Below are 15257 nucleotides of genomic sequence, written 5' to 3'. Positions count from 1 at the left end.
AAATTTCGTCTTTGTGCCTGTTTCCTTGCCTAAATAAAGTATTGAATTTAATATATTCAGTTGTTTACAACCTTAAAGTTCTAAAAGGATTACTATAAAATAGTCTGATATTAAGGAATGATAGAACTTATTAAAAAAAAAAAAAGCTAGAGCAACAGAAATAGAAAAATCTGTGATGATGGAAATGTACATCTGCCCTGCCCCATGGGTTAGCTGCCAGCAACATGTGCCTGTTGAGTTCTGAAATGTGACCAGTGCAACTGAGGAACTGAATTTTAAATTATATTTAATTTAAACTCAAATTTAGCCATGTGTGACGACTAGTTGCTAACTCTCATAGGTCATGGCAACAGAGATTTTTAAGAAGATTAATTTTAATGTGGCTAACTGTAACTTCATTATAGGTCATATAATAAGATACTGTTACCACTGCACTCACAGTGACACAGGAAAACTTTAATTCCTAGAAGACTTGCCCCATGTTGTTTGATGTTGCAGGGTAAAATATTGTAACCTGTGTTTATTTTTTACTTCCTTGCCCTCACATTATAAGGACTTTGCTTATTTTATTTTTCCTTACTTGCTGTGACTAAATTTAACATGATTTTCTTTCCTGCCTCTCTTTTTTCTTTTGTTTTTTTTAATTGAAGTATAATTTACAAAAGTAAAAATTCACCTTTTGAATTGTACAGTTTGATGAATTTTACAGGTGTATGCAATCATGAACCACTGCCACAATCAAAATATAGAACGTCCTTCATCCCAGAAAGTTCCCCTGTGGCCCCTTGCAGTTCATCTCAGCCCCTTATTCCTAGTTCCTATAACCATTGATGTGATTTTTGTCTCTGTAATTTTGTCTTTTCTAAAATGTCAGGTATCTCAAGGCCTGCAGCATGGACCTTTTTATGTCTGACTTCTTTAACTTAGTATAATGGCTTCTGAGGTTCATCCATGTAGGGTTTTTTTTCTCTTTATTACTTAGTATTCCATTTACCTGAATCATCATTTGTTTATCCACTTATCAATTGATGGACGTTTAGGTTGTTTCTAGTTTTGCGCTGTCATAAATAAAGCTGCTAAATGTTTACATTTTCCATATGGATATCCCACTTTTGTGGACATATGTTTTTATTTCTCTTGGGTAATTAGGACTCGGATTGCTGTCACATGATATGACTGGCAGTTTCTTATAAAATGCATATGCCATTTTTGCATTCCCACCCACAGTGTATGCAATTTCAAGTTTTTCTGCATCTTCACTACCACTTGGTATTGTCAGGTTGCTTTGCGTTTCAGCTGTTTTGGTCAGTGTGTAGTTGTATCTCATTGTGATTTTAGTTTGCATTTTCCTAATGATTAATGATGCCTTCTGCTTATTTGCTGTCCTTATAGCTTCTTTGATGCAATATCTGTTCAGATCTTTTCCCCATTTCTTTTTATATAATAGTTGTGCTTTTTGCATACTGTGAAGTCTTTGCCTAACCTAAGCTCACAAATATTCTTTTTTTAAATTAATTTTTGTATATGATGCAAGGTAAGGTTAGAGCTTCATTTTCCCCATATAGATGCCCAGTTCCAACAACATTTTTGAAAAAAGCTGTCTTTTTCTGCATTTAATCACCTTTCAAAAACCCAATTTGACCATAGATGTAGAATCTGTTTCTGGACTCTCTTATTTTTCCTTGACCTATATGTCTGTTCCTATGCCAATACAACAGTCATGATTAGTGAGTCTTGAAGTCAAATAGTCTTCCAACTTTGTTTTCAGAATTGTTGGCTAAGTCAATTCTAAGTCGATATGTAAAAAGATTATGATACAGTATGTCAACTACACTTCAACTAAAATTAAAAAGACAATCTATATTAACCAAATAGAGTTTATTCCAGGAATATTAGGTTCATACAATATATGTGAAAATCAGTCAGTATAATTCACCTTCTCAGCAAACTTAACAAAAAGAAAAAATTACATGATCATCTCCATTGATGCAAGAGAAACATTGGTCAAAATTCAGTATCTATTCATGATAAAATTCTCAGCAAAATAGAAGAGAAGGGAGCTGTCTCAGTGTAACAAATGATATTTACAAAAAGCCTTTAGCTATTATTATAGTTAGTGGTGAGAAATTAGAATGCTTTACCCCCATGATTGGGAAAAAGGGAAGAGTATCAGCTCTTAATATTTTTGTTCAGCATTGCCTTTGCGATCCTAGCTAGCACAGTAAAGCAAGAAAAAAAGCACAATAAAGCAACAGATTAGAAATGAATAAATAATTATTGTCTTTATTTGAAGATGACTTCATTGTGTAGAAAACAACTTAAAGAATCTATTAAAAAGTAACTAGAGCTAATATTAATTTAAGCAAGGTTGCAGAATACACAATTTATAAATCAGTTGTATTTCTGTTAGCACTGAACAACTGAAAAGTGAAATTAAAAAAACAAAGAGTTTACTGTAACATCTAGAAGTATGAAATGCTTAGGAATATGTCACACAAAATATTTGTATTCTGAAAACTTCGAAACAATGCTGAGAAAAATTAAAATAAGACCTGAATAATGGGGAGATACGACATGTTAATGGATCAGAACATTCAGTATTGTTATTGTAAAGATGTCAGTTCTCTTCAAAATGACCTGTACATTAAATTCAGTCCAATTAAGATCCTAGTAGAATCTTGAAAAGTATCTTTACATGAAAGGATTGACTAAGATTGAGTCTATAAGGGCTAAGGCAAAAGCAAAGCTTTTTTTTTAATAGAAGTTGACAAGCTGATTCTAAAATAATTTCATAAAACCCTGCCATCTCCTAGAGAAAGTGAAAATACAAATGACATTTTTAAAAAGAGTAGCAGTAGCTAATATTTATTGAGGGTGATTGATATTAGGTTATTTTAAAGCATTTTGTGTGTATTAACTCATTTAATGCTTAGAACATTGCTATAAAGTGCTATTGTTACCATTTACAAGTTGATGCAACTGAGGCACAGAAATGTTAAATGACCGGACTAAAGTCTGAATTCTAAGTTAGGCTGTATTCTTTTCTTTTCTTTTCTTTTCTTTTCTTTTCTTTTCTTTTCTTTTCTTTTCTTTTCTTTTTAAGATCTTGTATTCTTAACCACTACTTCAGGTTGCCTCGCCTGTTTCAATTTCTTTGGGAAGTACTAAACACTGAACTCTGTTTTGCATAAGGTTGATATTATGGTCTGTGTTACTGCTTCATTTCAGTGAAAGTTTAAATAGATCAAGTCCATATTGTTCTCATTGCTGTTTGTAGGGTGGTGATAGGGTGCTGCAGGTATGCGGAATGGTCAGTAATCACATTACAATTCTATTTACATGTTTATGTTACTTTTAAAAAGATACTGTTTGTTAAATATATCTTTATAAGAAAGGATTGACTAAGATTGGGTCTATAACGGTACAGGTATAGTTTCCATAATTGGCATATGATATATAGCATAAGTGACATGATAACTATATTTCCCAAACTAAAACCCGGGGATTTTATGCCTTTTCAGGTGTGGGATGCAGACTATGAGTTATATATATTTCAGACACTTGGAATTTCCAGACTAAATGAAATGACCTTTAAGCTTGGCATCAGAATCACATCTGGAGCTTTTAAAAAACAACCAGTTGGTGTCCCTCTTCCCCATTCAGACTCAGTGAGCAATTATAAGTTACAGAACTCTATAGGTAGTTCTAATGTGCATCATAGTTGAGATTCACTAATTTATGGAGATAGATAGACTATCTAAAATGTAGACCATCTCAAAAAAAAAAAAAATCCAGATTGTAAAGATCACCATGTTTAATAAAGGCGGGACTCTTCATTCTCATAAATGGTTATCAGCACAATAGACATCTACTCTGAAATCATTCTTCCTTATCTGAGTACTTTTCTGCTCCCCATTTTCTTAATTCTACTATATGTTAACTTTCTAGTCACACTTAGTTGTGCCACAGCTCTGAACTTCTGGAATTGACTATGTACACAACCACTCCCACTTGGGCCTCCCCTTACACATACAGACTTCAGAGTCATTGTGGAACAATGTCTAAAATTATTGGAGTACTACCATTTAGGCATTTCCAGTCTCAACTCAGTGTTGAAATTTAATTAAAGTTCCAAATTGAAGTTTTCAGAAGTAAATACGTGTCTCAGGATTCCAGGCGAGAAGTATAAAGGTCCTTTACACTCCTTTAAGACTGACAGAAAGTGGCAGAATAGCCATTATTACTAGTGCCCTATCTCTTAAGAACCTCAGGAAGTTTGAACTGAAGAGACCCAGAGATTATCTAGTGTGTGAGTTCTTATTTGCTAGAAGCAAATAAGGAGAGGAGAATTGACTTGCCTAAAATATTAGCATAATTAGTTTATGGATAAATAAGTATAAAACTCAAATAATTATGTGGAAGAAAAGAAATTGAGCTTTTTTATAATTTGAAAGTAGAATTAATAGAAAAATAGAAAAATTTAATAATGAAAAATAGAATAATTAATATAGTGTATAAGATGTATTAATTATAATCTGAGCTTTGGAAAAATTTATAAATGTTGATAATTCTATTATCTACACTATTGATTAATTTCTTATAATATTGGTCATAATTTAAAAGAAAGAACAACTTTATCCAGTTTCTTAGAATTATAAAAGGAAAAGATTCTGCCGTCAGGTGAATATGTCAGTTTACTATACAGATTTCCTTTATGTTAATGCAATGCAGTTTTTGTTCCATGGATGAGAAGAAGTTATAAACCATGTAATTGTTTTTATCTTTCCATTCAATTAATTGGAAATAATTGAACGGATTATTTTTGAGTTCATTTTTTTTAAGCTTCCTCATTTTAAGTTCCTTATTCTTTTTCTAATGTTGCGTCACTGATGTATCTTTAATCAACATGTTCTGTTTGTTTGTTTTCTCTTCAATGAATGTCAGTTAAAGAGAAATTGACTGCGGATCCAGACAGTGAAATAGCTACAACCAGCCTAAGGGTTTCTCTACTATGTCCAGTAAGTGTTAACTAATATTTGCCTTTCAGAAGATTCAACATACATTTTTCTCCTTTCATGAAGTATTCCTGGTATTTGCAGTATTATGTTTTACTTTTGAAATATGCCCACCTTTGTCACAGTTTCTGAAAAGTAGAAAGACATTATTATTTAGTCATAGGATTTGGAATCTAACCAAATTATTAAGTCTAAAAAAACTTTCTACTCTTAGTAAGATATATTTAAATATTGCTTGTGACGTGACTCATGATTGTCTCTCAGACTCAAGTGTAAAGTGTTCAAATAAGGAATATGTATTATCTTAGTGTATTTATTAAAATTGCATTTTTTAATGTTTGTTTTAATTTATTTTGAGAGAGTGAGTGAACAAGCAGATAAGAAGCAGAGAGAGAGGGAGAGAGAGAATCCCAAGCAGACTCTGCACTGTTAGCAATCTGACGTGGGGCTCCGAACTCACAGTGAGATCATGACCAGAGCCGAAATCGAGTCAGATGCTTAACTGACTGAACCATCCAGGCACTCCTAAAATTACATTTTTAAAAATAATATCCTTTCGAATAGAAATCTAGCCATGACTTACTCACACATTAAGTTTAACCATTTTGCCAACAGTGTCTACGTTGTAAGAATCCACCAATTAAAAACTGTTCTATTTAGCCTGAATAACTGAATTGATTATGCATGAAAAAACAGAAATATTTTTAAACCAGAAAATGAGGTCAAAATCATTTGTACAAAATGAATATAAATAAGGCCCAAAGCATACCAGGATGATTAAACTTGTAGTGAAAAAATTTCCCCCAAAGATGTGATAAGATTTATTTCTTGGGGGCACCTGGGTGGTTCAGTCGGTTAAACGTCCAACTCTTGATTTCGGCTCAGGTCATGATCTCATGATTCATGAGATTGAGACCCATGTTGGGCTCTGCGCTGATAGCATGGAGCCTGCCTGGGATTCTCTCTTTCTCTTACTCTCTCTCTCCCTTCCTCCCTCCCTCTCTCTCTCTGATCTTCCTCCACTTGTGCACTCTCTTTCTCTCTCAAAATAAATAAGCGAACATTTTTTCAAAAAGCTTTATTGCTTAACTAGTTTGATGTTAGGCCCACCAGTTGTAGGAGTGGTAATTGAATGTGGTTTTCATACAAAAATATGTGAAAAACTAGGAGTAAATTACTTTGACATTTTAATTACCTTTTTATAATTAATCAAATTAATCATACCTAAATTAGGGAGAAAGTGTGAAGACTAAGAGGACACAGCTGTTTCCTGATTTGCCTGTATTGTTCAGGCAGACTTGATATTGAAAGCTTTGAATATTGAAATCCGACTAATCTAAGACAAAGATGAAGTTATTGTATTCTTAAATAAACAAAGAATTGAAACAAATTAAATGTTATTTGTCCTACATCTTAGTCTTTTATAATTTATAAAATCTCAAACACAAGATGAAAAAGTCATTAGCTCTTGAATTCATTTAAAATACTATATTTGATGTAGCTCTTAAAAAACTTTTTTGCCTTATAATTATTGCTAAGGGAACCCATCTTCATTATTAAGCTTTTGTAAAATTACAGAAATACAGTGGAGTTAATAAAACCCACCAAATCCTATCATTTGGCATATATCCTTCTACCTTTTTATTCCTTATTATATCTAGTCTTTCTTAGGCAAATTGTTTTGACTCCAGCCTTTTTATATTATTATTAAAATGATTTCCCAAATACATGATGTAATTGCTGACAGAGCTAAAGGGAAAACTAGAAAGCAACACAATAATAGCAGAAAACTTGATACCCCACTTTCAGTTATAAGTAAAATAACCAGCCAGAAAGTCACTAAGGAGGCAGAGGACTTAAACATTATAGACCAATTGGACCTTACAAAGTAGGTCCAACAACAGTAGATTACATAATCTTCTTAAGTGCAGTTGGAACATTCTTCAAGGTAGATCACGTGTTAGGGCACAAAACAAGCCTTAACAAGTTTAAGTCATACAAAGTATCTTCTCTGACCACAATGGGATGAAACTAGAAATCAGTAGCAGAAGGAAAACATGAAAATCCACAAATAGATGGAAATTAAACAACACACTCTTAAACAACCAACGTGTCAAAGAAGAAGTCACAAATAATCAGGAGACAGATGAGAATGAAAACAAAATATACCAAAACTTATGGGATGCAGCAAAAGCAGCAGGAAGAGGGAAGTTTATAGTAGTTAATACTTAGGTTAAAAAAGGAAAAGATCTCAAACAACAACCTAACATTATGCTTCAAGATACTAGAAAAATAAAAAACAAAAACAAAAACAAAAACTAAACCCAAAGTCAGCAGAAGGAAGGAAATAACCAAGATTTGCAGAGAGATAAATGAAACAGAGAATAGAAAAACAATAGGGGGAAAAAAAAACCCAAAAAACCAATGAGACTGAGAGTTGGTTTTTCAAAACAATCAACAAAATTGTCAAACCCTTAGTTAGATCAAGCAAAAAGAAGGGACACTCCAGTAGCTAAAATGAGAAATGAAAGAGAAGATACTACAACTGATGATCCAATATGACAGAAATAAAAAGGATTGTAACAAACTACTATGAACAATTATATTCCAACAGACTGGATAACTTAAATAGATAAATCCTAGAAACATACAACCTACCAAGACTGAATCATGAAGACATAAGAAACCTGAACCTATACCTAGTGAAGCAATTGAAGCACCAATCAAAAATCTCCCAACAGAGAAAAAAGTCCAGCACCCCAGTGCCCTCACCAGAGAATCCTACCAAACATTTAGAGATAACACCAATCCTTTTTAAACTTTTCCAAAGAATTTAAGAGGAGAGAATACTCCCGAGCTCATTCTCTGAAGTCAATATTACCCTGATTCCAAAACCAGACACATTAAAAAAAAATCACACACCATGACCAAGTAGGATCTGTAGCTGGAATGTAAAGATGGGTCAGCATACAAAAATGAATCAATGTGATATACCACATTACCAAAATGAAGGACAAAAACCACATGATTATCTTAATGCAGAAAAGCATTTCAGTACCCTTTCGTCCTAAAACCACTCAGCCACCCAGGAATAGAAGGAAGCCTTTGCAACATAATAAAAGCTGTACCTGAAAAGCCCACAGTGAACATGGTACTCAGCACAGAATGACTGAAAGTTCTTCCCCTAAGATAAGGAACAAGAATGTTCACCCTCATCGCTGCTGTTCAACACAGTACTGGAAATTCTAGCCAGAGCAATTACACAAGAAAAAGAAATAAAACATATAAATTGGAAAGGAAGTAAAATCATCTCTGTTCATAGATGACATGATCTCTTGTATAGAAAACCCTAAAGATTCCACAAAAAACTGTTCAAACTAATAAGCAAATTCAGCAGGATACAAAATCTTAGTTGTGTTTCTAAATACTAACAGTCAGCAATCCAAAATGGAAATTAAGAAAACAGTCCCATTTATGATTACATCAAAAGGAATAAAATAGGAAGAACCTTAACCATGGAAACAAAAGACGTGTACACTGAGAACTATGAAACATTGCTGAAAGAAACTAAAGAAGACATAAGTAAATGGAAAGACATCCCAGGTCCATGGATTAGAGGCTGAATATTGTTAAAATATTCTACCCGAAGTGATTTACAGATTCAGTGCAATCCTATCAAAATCCCAATAGAGCGGTGTCTAGGTTAAGCGTTGTCTGACTCTTGATTTCGACCTAGGTTGTGATCTCATGGTTCGTGAGTGCAAGCCCTGTATCCCTGTTTGGGATTCTGTCTCCCTCTGTCTCTGTAACCCTCCCCTGCTCGTACTCGCACTCTTTTTCTCTCAAAAATAAACATTAAAAAAAACAAATCTCAATGGTATTTTTTGCAGAAAATGGAAAGAAAATCTTGAAATTCCTGTGGAATCTCAAAGGACCCCAGGGAGCCAAAGCAATATCTTAATGAAAACAGAGTTTGAACCCTCACATTCCCTGATCTCAAAACATACTACAAAGCAACAGTAATTAAGATGGTGTGGCATGGACATAAGATAGATAATGTAGACTAATGGGACAGAATAGAGAACTCAGAAACAAACTCTTGTATTTATGGGCCAAGTTCCTTTTCAGCAAGAGTGCCAGGAAATGACAGTCTCTTTAACAAATGGTGTTGAGAAAACTGGGTATTCATATGAAAAATAAGGAGTTGGACCCTTACTTTACACCATATGCAAAAGATAACTCAAAATGAATTAAAGACCTAAAACCTAAGACCTTGAACTTTTAAACTCCTGGAAGAAAATGTAGGGAAAAGCTTCATTGAATTTCACAATGATTTCTTGGATATAACACGAAAAGCTCAGGCAACAAAAGCAAAAATAGACAAACGGACTACCCCAAACTTTAGAAACTTCTGCATGTCAACAAAACAAACAAAACAATTGAGTGAAAAGACAACCTGTGGAATGGAAGATCATTGCAAATCATATATCTGATAAGGGGTTAACATCTGGAATATATAAGACACTTATATACCTCAACAAGAACAATAACAAAACAACCTGATTTAAAAATGGGCAAAGGATTTGAATAGAGAGTTCTCTAAAGAAGATTTACAAATGGCCAATAAACACATAGAAAGATGTTCTACATTGCTAATCACTAAGGAATTGCAAATCAAAACCGCATGAGTTATCTCTTCATACCCATCAGGATGGCCACTATTAAAAGAAGATAGCAGGTGAGGATGCAGAGGCACTGGAACTCTTGCGCACTGTTGGTGGGAATGTAAAATGCTGCAGCCCTTATGGAAAACAGTATGGAAGTTTCTTAGGAAAAATTAAAAATAAGATTACCCCATGGTCCAGCAATTCCTTTTCTGGGTATATATCCAAAAGAACTTAAAGCAGGATCTCGTAGAGGTAATTTGCACACCCATGTTCATTACAACATGATTCGTAATAGCCAAGAGGTTATATAATCCAAATGTATATTGAGAGATGAATGGACAAAGAAAATGTGGTATATACATACAACGGAATATTATGTGGCATTTAAAAAGAAGAAAACCATGTCATATGCTACAACATGGATGAAACTCTAAATCATTCTGATAAATAAGCCAGTCACAAAAAAAGGAATACTCTATGATTCCACTCATATGAAGTATCTAAAGCAGTCAAAATCATAGAAACAGGAAATAAAAAGGTGATTGCCAAGGGCTGAGGGGAGGAGGAATCAGTGGTTATAGAATTTCAGTGTTGCAAGATGAAAAAGTTCTAGACATCTCTTGCACAACAATGTGAATATACTTAACACTACTGAATTGCATGCTTAGAAACGGTTATAGTGTTAAATTTAATGTTACATGCTTTACCACAGTAAAAAATATAGGCCGCAGAGTCATGGGGTGGATTCTTAAGTAACTAGGTAAATGTTATAATAGACTATGGTGTAAAGGAAGCTGGCATTTTTTAACATGTAGGAAAATGGCTCACAAACCAAGTGAGTGGAAGGTAGGAAGAAGACAAAGATTAAAAACAAACAAAAAAAGATACCTGCTTATCCTCCCCTCCTTCCCCCAAGCCCCAATTTATCTATTTTCCCCTTCCATGTGTTTTCTTGTCATCCCATTTCATTACAGAATACCAGGTTAGAGACTATGAGAAATTGAGAAAAGTGCAGAAGCTTCATTTCCCATTTAAATCACTGGAAGAAGTCTTGTTTTTCTGCAGTCTCCTTTTAAAAGCGTTTACAGTTGTTCTAATATATATGATGTTTATATCATTAGATGAAGCATTTATTCACATAAATGAGCACTGTAATATAAATCTTGATGTTTTTACTTATAGAACTAGTTCTAAATTTTATAGTTCAGGTGATCTCTATATTATTAGAAAATGTTAATCACGTTTTGCCACTTGCACCTCTTAATTTAGGGCACCAGCTTTTAATTTTTCTTTCCATATCACCACCATTTCTTCCCTTTTTAGTTTCAACAGTTTTAGCAGTTCATTTTAAATTGACATCTGCTTTTAAAATTCAGTATATAGAAAAAAAACTATATATAATCCATAATTATAATACTTTTATGGATTTCTATTTGGCTAAAGGGAAAATCCCTTCACAATTATTCTGGAACATTAAGGCAGTATATTTTAGGTATGTTTTTATTCTAAAAAGTAAAACTTAGTAATGACAACTCATCTATATATCAAATTTATAGAATAATAAAAAAGATTTGTTCCCTTTGAAATATGTAAATATGATGTCTGACTGTGCATTTGAATTGCCCTTGTTGTGATATACACAGCTCAAAATAAATGAGTTTCTGTTGTTTGTGAACATTTAGCTAAAGGCAATGAAAATAATTAGAAATGTTTTTGTTCTTTGGGAATATTTTAGTTCTGATTTATTAAAAATACAGCTGGAAGAATGTTTGAGGACCTACTTTGTAAGATATTCCCCAGACCTATGAACTTCAATACAAATGACTTGGAGTTGATAAAAGAAAAAAATAAACTCCTTGGGAATTTATTTATGACATGATGACGATGAAGAAAAAGTGAAATTATTCTTGATATCACTATTCCTTTCTTTTTACCAGATTTAAAAATACATATTATTGACTCTTTAAGGTCCTTTGGACATAAGCTAGCTTGAACATCTCTAGGGTATAGGGTATTTTCTCTTTCAGCGCCATCAGTTACTAAGTAGTACAATTATATATTATAGTAGGGCTAGTGGCATTGGAAAACTTGTTTGGGGGTTGCATACAGAGTGTTTATTTGCAAATGATGCAAATATCCAATGTCCTGTGAAGGAAAAAGGGGAATTTGTAATTATGAGATGAAGATGTTTAAAGCCCTGCTCTTCTCCTGATACCATGTTAGAGAAGTCAGTGTCCATTTGTAGGTAAATATTTAGGATTTAGAGATTGTTTTTAAAATCAGAAGCATGGGGAGTATTACCACATAACAGTTACTTTGTGATTCTTTGAAGCAAAGCGTTTTGTGACAGCTAATCAACAGTGCATTTGCAGGGGAACTTTTCTTTTTCTGTCCCCATTTATAAATATGTTTCCTGCAGCATTCACTTAGCAGTGTTCCTTAAAAATCCTGTAGACAGAATTGTCAGTGTGGCTGATCATAAGGGCTTGAGAGTTACTCTCTCACCAAAAAGGTGAGCTGACCAAGTGAGGATTATGAGGGGGGAGGGAGGCATGTGAGACGATTGTTTAGAGAGTTAACTGCTTTTCAGAGTATAAGTTCTGTGGCTGTGTGGCTTGCATTCTGAAAATAGTCTTCTTCCTTCGGATCCATTGTCTTCATAAACTATCAGAAGTGGCTCACTAGTTCTGTACTACCTGGACTTTATCCACAATTACTTTATTTGTCTAGGATTTTCAAGTCTGTGATTTCTCTACTTAGTATTTAAGCGGTAGGAATTTTATTTCACAGGTAAGTTAAGGTGTGCTTTAAGATATAAAAAATTAATTTAGGATCACCATCCAGATTGTTCTTTGGAAAATGTTTCTAGACTAATGCAGCATGTCTTAGCTAACAGCAAATAGGTATTCTTCTGTTAAAAGAACTAGTTTGTCCTTTTTGGCCTTTTTATCAGGTGCTTGTGTAAATCAAATCATAAAAATTGAATAGAAGAGTAGAAAGGAGTAATGAGTTGCCTAATCTTATGTGAGCACAGAATGAAAGAAGTACTGAGCTGAAATGGGGGTGTGTCTCCCACTAGCTGACAAAGTAATTGGAAGCAAATAGTGGCTCTGTAGTTTTATTGTAATGGGGGAACATATACTGAGCACTTACTATGTGTCCGGCAGCATACAGTAAATACAGTTTAAATCCCACAGTCTTAAGATGTAGATGGTATTTTTATCCCCATTTTACAAAGCTGAGGCTCAGGGAGACTAAATGACATTCAGGATTCTCACACTACCTAGCGTGGCCAGGATTCAAACCTAGGCAGTCTAACTCCAGAATTCGTACTCGGGACAGGCTCATAAAGTGCTGTGTAGGGCCTCACACTCTCCATGAGTGCTCCCTCCCAGAGCTGCTCAGTGAGCACAAAGCCTTAAGTGTCCACACACAGGACCGTCTTCCTGCTGTGTAGAGCACATACATTTATTTCCAGGTGCCAGGGATGAGGAACTGAGTCGGGTGTGTTTCTGGTAGAAGGCGACAGATACATAAACAGATAGTACGTTATCACGCACAGGGTGGGGTGGGCACCCAGAGAAAGGAGCTGTCAGTTTTCTCTGTGTCTCCCCTGTCCATGCTTCTGACACGGAGCTGGCGCTACTCCCTTCTCACAAGTTTATGGCACATTCTGGGTCCTGTTTTGTTCTCGATCACTACATCCTGTTGAAGTGAGGAGGAAGCAGTGTTACTTTGGAGATAGAAAAAGAGGCCCAGAAAGGTTAAGTGCCTTTCCTAGAGGCACACTAAATCATTGGTACCAGAACAATAATTTAGGACCACAAATGACAGTTAATTTCCTTGGTAGACTAGGAAATTGCACATTTTCCTGAAATTCTTCTGAGCCAAAACTCTTTTCCCTTTTTTTCCACATTTAACTCCTACCCTTTTCAAGCCTTTATATTTTTCAAGCTTGCAGATTATGTCCAGAATCTTTTCCTGGTTCGCAAACAGTGTGGTTATTGAAAGTAGATAACTTTCATACTGTATAGCCATTGTAGCCTTTGGGCAGGGGGGCAGGGAACGGTGGCAACCCAGCTGCACCGTGTGAGGTGGCCCCCAGGAAAGGAGTTGTGATACGGCAGCTCGCAGTGCGGCTTCCGTGCCCGGGGCGCAAGCTACCATCTCAGGGACCGGATGAAGTAGGTTTCATTTTTCATAGGGCAGACTATTGAGCCTCAGCTTAAGGCGAGAAGAGGAAGTCTCATAACATGGTGGAGAGCTGGGTCTAGGGATGTTTGCCGAATAGTGTGTGATAATGCCCAGGGAGGGGAGAAGTACAGAGAGTGCACACACTCGACCTCCTTCTCAGAGCTGCCATTTGGCAACTATGCCAGACATCCTAGGGATCTCATTCAGAGATCAGGTTGAACGTCTTCATATCTGTTATCTTGCAGTATTTAATGTGACATTCTTTTTTCATTTCCTCAAATCCTTTGTAAAGTGGTTTGTAACTTTTTTAGATGAGGGACTACTCTGAGAATTTGGTGACAGCGCTCTTTTTGGAAAAATGCACACCCTTACAGAATTTGGTATATAATTTTAAGGGCTTCATGGTTCTTTCCCCCAAAAGCTAATCTGTGAGCTATGGATGTGAGGTGGAATAACCCTTGATGTAGACTTTCTTATTTTATTTTATTTTATTAATGTTTATTTATTTTTGAGAGAGAGAGAGAGAGACACAGGCTGTGAGTTGTGGAGGGGCAGAGAGAGAGGGAGACACAGAATCTGAAGCAGGCTCCAGGCTCTGAACTGTCAGCATAGAGCCTGACACAGGGCTCAAACCCATGAACCGTGAGATCTCAACTTGAGCCAAAGTCGGACACTTAACCAGCTGAGCCACCCAGGTGCCCCTGTAGACTTTCCAGAGTCACTGTGTTTAATATCTAAAGAAATCCTATAATTTTTTAATATGTAGGGTCCATAGGAAATGTATTTAATGTTCTTTCATATTGATGAAAAGTAAATACAATATGCTTTAAGTCAGAATACATACACATTGCATTTCAGGAGATTTTTATCAAAACTTAAATTGAATGACCATTGTCTAATATTTGCTTTTGTCTCTCTCTTTTCAAGCTTGGTAAAATGCGGCTGACAATTCCATGTCGGGCCCTAACATGTTCTCACCTACAGTGTTTTGATGCAACTCTTTACATTCAGATGAATGAGAAAAAACCAACCTGGGTTTGTCCTGTCTGTGATAAGAAGGCTCCGTATGAACACCTTATTATTGATGGGTATGTTGATTTAAAGTGTTTCCTTATACCTTGGAATGACCATCTATTATCTGAATTTGTGATCTGTCAGGTTTAGGATGAAAATTCTGCAGGTAGTGTTTTCTAAGTAGTACATTTTTAGAATTTTCATGATTCTAGAAATTAATACTTTTCAAAGTAAGTAATTAATATTGTGAGCATTTTTCCCTTTTAACTTGATGTCCTCTGTTTGGGAAGTGTGTGCTTTACCGTTTGTCTCTCCCGACTTTTACCATTTAAAGTAGCACTGGCTGTAAGCAGGGTATGCTTACACC

At 35.0% G+C, this 15257-nt stretch overlaps 1 protein-coding gene across 7 annotated transcripts in view; it reads left to right on the top strand.

Moving 5' to 3' along the window:
• The window catches only part of PIAS1 (protein inhibitor of activated STAT 1), a 129318-nt gene that overhangs the window by 100684 nt on the left and 13377 nt on the right, over positions 1 to 15257 (top strand). For all 7 annotated transcript variants that reach the window (XM_047861235.1, XM_047861231.1, XM_047861234.1 and 4 more), the window contains exons 8-9: positions 4945 to 5018; positions 14804 to 14964. In XM_047861235.1, the coding sequence (XP_047717191.1) occupies positions 4945 to 5018; positions 14804 to 14964 (235 nt within the window). The remainder of the gene's footprint in view (positions 1 to 4944; positions 5019 to 14803; positions 14965 to 15257) is intronic.

The sequence above is a fragment of the Prionailurus viverrinus genome, chromosome B3 (genome assembly GCF_022837055.1).
Source record: "Prionailurus viverrinus isolate Anna chromosome B3, UM_Priviv_1.0, whole genome shotgun sequence".
NCBI classification, from domain to species: Eukaryota; Metazoa; Chordata; class Mammalia; order Carnivora; family Felidae; genus Prionailurus; species Prionailurus viverrinus.
Note: the sequence above shows the minus strand (reverse complement) of the source record. Positions and strands in the feature narration are given on the sequence as shown.